Here is a 7,955-nt window from a genome sequence, read left to right as displayed (position 1 = left end):
CACATGCCACCCTCTTCTCCTGATATCATCAGTACAGAAATGCTATCGTCTTTATGTGTGTGTATATGATTCTAAAGCTTCTGAAAACAAGCACCAATCTCTGTGGGATATCATTGTAACAACAAGGAAATTACTCCCTCTGGAGATTCAATTATTAGTATAATGAGTTATAAAATTAATCAGTGTGATTCAGTGTATCCTAAGATAACAATATTTAGTTCAAGTTTCTTGATGAACAATGTATGCTACTACTGGGCATTACCTCTGTGTAATATGTAAATAGGTGGCATAAGAGATGTTTTTCTTATTTCTACAGTCCAGTACAGACACAATAAAGGGTGAGAAGTCACCATTGAGTTTCCCCACAGAAGAGAGAGACATGATGAATACTGCTGAGTTCTCTCTACACTCCAAGTGATACACTTACAATAACTACTGTCATAATCCAAGTTATAAAGTTGAATGTGGTCAGTATTTCTATGTCACTTTTATAGATGAGGTGACTAGAACAGGCAGATGATGCACAGCATCCTCGCAGATGCCTCACATAAGTGGTCTTAGGGGTCTCCATTTAACTTAGACCCAGAGATATTAAGACCTGTTATTGGATTTCGGTTCATCTTTTAAAACTACTTGGCATTTCCTTTAAAACCATTACTCATCAGCTTAATATAAACATAACACCTTATTATATTTTTGCTATGGGTTTTCTTTTTGATAGTGTTTACTATTGAAAATAGACATGGATTTAATGAATACTTGTCACTAAGTATTTTATACCTTTTCTATGCACCTTTTCCTATCTTCTGAATTCCCAATCCCTTGTGTTTGTGCATCTATAAGTCAACCACTAGTAATAAACCAATTTTGATGCACTGTGAACTGTACTCCAGAATATAGTCCTGAATTCATATTCTTGGGAATTTACTTAATCTTTTTTTAACTCTTGGTTTTATTGCACTATGCTACACTAAATTTATTATCATGTCTTCTTGTTATCTTTTTGGCTGTAACTATATTGTAGGAGAATTTTACCTTTTATATTACTGTATGTTAATGAGCACACAAAGTAGTTTGTTTTGTTATGTTATTTGATCACAAATATGTTTTCTTTACTGATTTTATTCTTTAAAATGTCTTTTGTATACTATGGTCTATACACAATGGTTCCCTTCTTCTCAGAATGCCCCATCTACAACTTTTTATAGTATGTATTCTATTATGCTTATTTGATTCTGACTATGTTCAACCTGTTCAATACTATCATATTGCCACTTTGTAGGTTCATAAAATATAAGTTAATATATAGGAACAAATATAGATACTGAATACAATTCTTGAATATAAGAGAAAAATCCATTTTTTTGTAACTCTGATTTATTTCATTAACATAATCTCCAACTTGATCTATCTTCCTACAAAGGACATAAATCTGTTCTTTACTTTGAAATAAAAATTAGTAATAAATAATATGGTTCTCTTTCTTCCTCTATGTTTGCTGGCACCAGGTCCAGGGAGATAGAACAGCAAAGTCAAGCAGGGTTCAGATAGCTGTGAGTATGACAGAAAGAACTTTCAGGTGCCAGCCTCAGTAAGATAGCTCAGTTTAATGAAGCCAGGAGGCAGGTTCATATGGTTCAGGTCGGGGGGAAGGGAGGCTAACAAGGAAGGGAATGTACCTAATTTACATATGCAGACTTAATTGAGGACAAGAGAACATGGTGAACCCATTCAAATTCCATAGCATGGGAAAAGGGAAGGGGCTTGTGTGTTAAGTCAAACAGAATTTGCAGGAAGGTTTTAATGCAAGACCATGCTCTAAATAAAGTCAGGCATGTGATCCTAGAGACTCAATCCAAATAAGGTAGAAATGGAGTCATGCTGTAAAGGGAGTTCTTCATATTACACCAAGTTCAGAGAGCTGAATGGACATGGTGAACTTTAAATGCAGGGTATTCCAACAAAATTATAAATTCATCATAACTTTTATTCTCAATTAAAATGACTTGATTCACTATAATCAAACTCACCAATGAATCAGATATATAAGATAAATTTTATTTATTATTATTATCATTATTATTATTATGATTATTATTATTATACATCCCTATTTTAGTTCTCTCTCCCTCTTTTCTACCCAGTTCCTACCCTCACACTCCCTCTGTTATCAATCCATTCCTCCTCCTTTTCTCTCCAGAAGAGAGTGGGCCTCCCATGGATATCAACCAAACATGACATATAAAGGAAGACTAGACACCTCCACTAGTATTAAGGCTAAACCAGGCAACCCAATATTAGGGAAAATGTCCCCTTAGCAGACATAAGAGTCTGAGACAATCCCTGTTTTCACTGTCAGGATTTCTACAAAAAGACCAAGTTACACAACAGTAGCATATATACAGAATGCCTATGTCATTATCATACAGGCCCCCTGGTTATTGGTTCAGACTGTAGTTTCCTATGAACACAGGTTAGTTGATCTATGGAATTTAAGATGTCCTTGACCCCCTCTGTTTTCTATAATCATTCCTCCCCATCTTTCACCAGTTTGTAAGAGTGCTGCCTAATATTTGGCTGTGGGTCTCTGTATCTGTTTCCTTTAGTTGCTGGATGAAGCCTCATCAGAATGATGGTTTGGATAGGCACAAATCTATGAAAAAAGGAGAATACTATTAGGAGTCATTTATTTGATTTTTTCTGTTCATATTTGATTCTATCTTAGATCTCTGGTGTATCTAACTGCTGGAACCTGGCCTTTCAAGCAGATGTAAGATGGATGGAATATCAAAGTAGTTTTAAATTTCTTTTCTCTGATAGCTAAGTATATTGGATATTTCTTTTTTCTCTCAAACATTTGAGACTTCTCTTTTTAGATCTGAACCCATTTTTAAATTGGATTATTTATTTTTCTATGTCTATTTCTTTAGTTCTTTATATATTTTTCTAAATCAGCCCTCGATTTGATGTGAGGTTTGTAATTTTTTCCCATTTCATATGTTGTCATTTTGTCTTGATAGTATCCTTTGCCATACAGAAGCTTTTCAATTTCATGTGTTGCCATTTATTAATTGTTGATCCTAGTTTCTGCACTACTGCTGATCTATTCAGGAAGTTGTTTCCTGTGCCAATGCATTCAAGGCTATTCTCTACTTTCTCATATTAAATTCAGTGTATCTGGCTTTAAGTTAAAATCTTTGATCCACTGGGACTTTAGTTTTGTGCAGGATGATAGATTTTAAATCAAGTTGCAGTCTTATACATGCCAGCATTCAGTTAGAACAACACTATTTGTTGAAGATATTATATAATTTCAATTGTATATTTCTCACTTTGTCAAAATAATATATTCATAGATATGTGAATTTCTGTCTGAATCTTCCGTCCAATACCATTGAACAACCTGCCATTTTTTATTACTATATCTCTGTAGTACAACTTGAAATCCTAGATGGTGATAACTCTGAAAGTTCTTTTATTGTATAGGATTATTTAAGTTATTCTGTATTTGTTATTTTTCTATATGAAGTTGAGTATTTTTCTTTCAAGGTCTTTAAAGAACTATGTCGGAATTTTCATGGGGATGTCATTGAAACTGCATATGGCACATTTTACTATGTTAATCCTACCTATCCATGACCATGAGGGATCTTTCTGTTTTTTATATCTTCTCCAATTTCTTTTCAAAGACTTGAAGTTCTTGTCATGGAAGTCTGTGGTGGTTTGAAAGAAAATGGCCTGTAGGTGGACAGTGCTTATTCATTCCCACTGCCCAGACCCAAAATAATCACACAGAAATTAGTAATTATAACACTGCTTGGCCAATAGTTTAGATGTATTCCTAAATAACTCTTTTTTTTTCTTTTTGAGACAGGGTTTCTTTGTAGCTTTTGAGCCAGTCCTGGAACTAGCTCTTGTAGACCATAGACCAGGCTGGCCTCAAACTCACAGAGATCTGCCTGCCTCTGCCTCCCGAGTGCTGAGATTAAAGGAGAGCGTCACTACCACACAGCTCTGTCTGGATAACTTTTATATGTTAAATAAACCCTCTTCTTGTTGATTTTTTTGGGTTGGTTGGTTGGTTGTTTTTCAAGGCAGGGTTTCTCTGTAGCTTTGGAGCCTGTCCTGAAAATAACTCTTGTAGACCAGGTCGGCCTCGAACTCTCAGAGATCTGTCTCCACTACCACTGCCCGGCAGTTAACCCATTTCTATTAATCTGTGTATTGTCCGGTGGTTGTGACATATCTACTGTAAGGCTCTGTGCAGTATCTGTCTCCTGCAGTGACGAGATGGCATCTCCCAGACTTCACCTTCTTTATCCTCTATCTCTGCTTGGAATTCCCGCCTTGCTCTATTCTGCCCTGCCAGAGGCCCAGAGCAGATTCTTTATTAATCAGTGGTAACAAACATACTCACAGCATATAGAGGGGAGTCCCTTATCAATGGCCTCCAAAGAAAGTGGCATACTGGAGGTGTAGTCTTGTTGGAGGAAGCTTTCACTGTGGGAGTGGTCTTCCAGGTCTCCTTTGTTCAGGCTTCAGTGTGAAGCAGATCGCTCAAGTATGCTTTCAAGTTGCTAGTATGAGATCCCTCCAATTTTTTTATGAAGGTTTTAGCTCTATGAACAATTGTCCTGACCAGCAGGACACGAATCAGGTACCTAGACTCTGGAGGAGAGAAATGGAGAGACAAGAGACACAAGAAAATGGACAGCAAGTCAGTATTCTGATCAAGCTGCAAATTTTATTTTTTCTCAGGAGCATTATATAGCAAAAGGGCAGGGAGGGGGTGGGTAGGTTGCTATGCAATTGTTTAAACTGGAATGTCAGGCATGTAGACATCCCTAACTCATAGGAAGAAGTAAGGAAATACTGAGGGTTTCTAAATGTTAATTAACAAAGGGATGCAGAGATAAGGAAATACTGGGATATTTCCTGGGCCCTGAATTTGCCCAGCAGAGGTTTCTGGTGAATAGCTTACTTAGCTTGTGAACTAAGATGGTTTAACTATAACCAATATAGATCTTTGCTCCTAGCAAACAATCTGTTTATCACTGCTTTCACTGTGTCCCAGAAATTTGGTATGTTTTCCTTTCATTATCAATGAATTATAGGTAGTCTTTAATTGTTTTCTTTATTTCTTCTTTTACACAGTATTTGTTCAGTAGGGAGTTGTTCCATTTACATGAGTTCGTAGGATTTCTGTTGTTTTATTATTGTTAAGATCAATCTTTAATCCAAGGTCATCGGATAGGATGTAAGAGGCAATTTAAATTTCTTGCATTTTTTAGAACAATTTTCTAAAATCTTAACAATGTTATTCAATATTTTTCTGTTCTTTTTTTTTATTAAAAATTTCCACCTCCTCCCCTCCTCCCACTTCCCTTCCCTCCCTTCCCCCTACTCCTCCTCCCCCTCCTTCTCCAGGCCAAAGAGCAGTTAGGGTTCCCTACTTGTTCAATTGAAACCATGGCTGACATTATCTGCAGGGTTATGAACCTGGGTAGCTCAAGATCTAGGATAAAAAAAACTTTATTTTTTTTTTTAAAAAAGCCCATGAAATGATTCCCAATAATACTGTACTATACTTGTAGAGTATAGCCTAGTCTAATGGTCATCAGAGAGCAGAAAATGTTCATCAAGCAACTGAAGGGCAGAGCAGAGACAGAGACAGAGACACTCAGCTAAACATTAGGCTTAGTTCAGAGCTTGAGGATGCTGTGGGAGAAGGAGATGAAAGATTGTAGAAGTCAGAGAAGTCAATGAAAGACAAGAAAACAGAGAACCAACTAACCTGGACTCCTAGGCACTCACAGAGACTGAAGCAACAATCAGGAAGCTTTCAGGAGTCTGACCTAGGCCCTCTGCATCAATGCTACTGTTGTATAGGTTGGTGTTCTTATAGTGGAAGTGGAAACTGTATCTGACAATTTTGCATGCCTTTTGGATCCTATTCCTTCTATTGGGTAGGTTCATCTAGCCTTAGTATGAGATGTGCCTAGTCTTTCGACAACATGATATTCTATGCTTGGTTGAAACTTGTTGGAGTCTTGCCATTTTTTGAAGTGAAAGAGGAGATGAATAGATCTGAGGAAGAAAGAAGATAGAGATAGGGACTTGGAGGACAGAAGGGCGCGAAAGCTTTGGTTTGCATGTGATGTATAAGAGAATAATAAATAAAATAAATAGAAAAATAATAGACTTTCTTTTTTAAAGGGCTACTCCATTGAAGAGAAGAAAATCAGTTAACTCTCTAAGTTTTATAAATCTAATCTCCAGAAGTATTTATTCAAACAAGGACAGATTAATTGCACCAGTTTTTTAGATATGGTATATGTCTGTGAGAACAAAACTCATAGACTAAAAATAATTCCAATAGAAATAAATGTACTGAAGGAATTGAAGAAAAATACTGACTTAAGGCAAATCTGAGAGGAACCTGGACACATGGTGAGACCTTGACCCAAAATAAAGAAACTAATAAAAACTAACTAATGAAAACATAAAATATTTTGGTATATGAGAAATAGAACATAAACAAAACAGTTAGATAAATAAATATGTAAATCAAGATATGAAAAAAGATAGATACATTGAAAAACAAAAACCAACTAAGTTAAACTTTAAAAAAAATAAGCCTCATTGGCAAGCATGTCCCTCTGAGTAGAAACTTTTATTCTTTTTTTTTTTTTTTTTTTTTTTAGTCCTTTATTGTAAAGATAATCCTTTTGTCTGGCGACAAACAGCAGCCACAGCAATCATTCTGGACCTCCACGCTGGATAAAGTCCATTTCTTCTTGAGATATAGGTTTCCTTCTGTATTTCTGAGGTAATGTTTTTAGTATTTCTGCAGTGTCCGGTGGCCCCGGATGCATCAGCAAATCTGGGGATATGCTTCCTTTAGAATGCTGTGAAATTACAGAAGAGTGAGAGGGGAGCCCAGCAGATCTCAAAACGTCTGAGGCACTGAGTTTAGGATTGTCTCTTCTGTCTGGGAACCTTATTAATGGAGTATGTGGCTTCACTACCTGCACGACCCTGCTGGCGGAAGCCATCTTGCTGCCCATCGTGACCCCCGAGCCGAAACTTTTATTCTTTATTCAAGAAATTTAATTCAATAAAACTTGTCGTATTTTAGTAAATATTAATTATTTGATAATTTTATATATTGATCATATTCAACTCCTCCCGCTAACTTCTCAAAGATATGGCTTCATATTCCTACACAACTATCCCGACGTCATGTCTTCCTTTTCTTAATTTTATAACTCACTGACTCCAGTTTACAATGCCATGTGGCTCTAGTTGTAGGGCCATCCTGTGGAACTTGTTTGACCTACTAAAAGCTGCGAAGTTAAAAAAAAATAGACTGTCCCTTCTCTGGAGGCCATTAAGTGCCAATAACTCCTCAGTTAATGGTAAGGGCCCATGAACCCCTTCACACTCCATGCTAGAATGATGAATTGATCTTGTGTTAGTAATAACTTCTCTGAGCTTGTGAAATCTGTAGCCCTGTCTTTTACAGAAATCTCTGAGAAACTTCAGAACAACTCAAGGGGAGGGCACACATCATATTTTATAAGTTTTTTCTATACTCTTATTCCATAAAATGATGAGATCTGCACATGAAGTCTTAATCTAATTAATAGTCCTTTTCTACCCAGAAAATCAGTATTTCACCTGGTGTGCCTTAATCTCATCTGGCCCCAGGGAAGTTTTCACTCTTGAGGACACACTATTATTATAGTTGGTGAATGAAAATGCATAAAACTGAAGTAATATCTTCACCATTGTAGAATGATGATTAGATGATTGTTTTCACAACGCTTTGGAAATGGGGAACAGGTCAAGTTTCTCAGATACCTTATAGGGTGATCTGTGATCTTCTAAAATTCATCCTTATTTCAGTGACATGAAACAAACTTTCTCAGAGAAGATAGAACCTGTGAATTATC

The 7,955-nt window shown here is 36.4% G+C and overlaps 1 protein-coding gene across 1 annotated transcript; it reads right to left on the bottom strand.

Moving 5' to 3' along the window:
• Positions 1 to 6,694: 6,694 nt before the first annotated feature.
• Positions 6,695 to 7,075, bottom strand: LOC146895378 (alpha-ketoglutarate dehydrogenase component 4). Its single transcript, XM_085685956.2, has one exon. It carries the CDS (start codon positions 7,065 to 7,067, stop codon positions 6,759 to 6,761), a length of 309 nt encoding a protein of 102 aa, XP_085542082.1. The 5' UTR covers positions 7,068 to 7,075; the 3' UTR covers positions 6,695 to 6,758.
• Positions 7,076 to 7,955: the final 880 nt, after the last annotated feature.

This window comes from Myodes glareolus, chromosome 2 (assembly GCF_982192425.1).
Source record: "Myodes glareolus chromosome 2, mMyoGla1.1, whole genome shotgun sequence".
Lineage (NCBI taxonomy): Eukaryota > Metazoa > Chordata > Mammalia > Rodentia > Cricetidae > Myodes > Myodes glareolus.
This window is presented reverse-complemented; position numbering and strand designations above follow the sequence as displayed.

What these genes read in the sequence shown, in the direction of transcription:
- LOC146895378 (XM_085685956.2), bottom strand. Translation starts at nt 7,067, where the DNA reads ATGGGCAGCAAGATGGCTTCCGCCAGCAGGGTCGTGCAGGTAGTGAAG.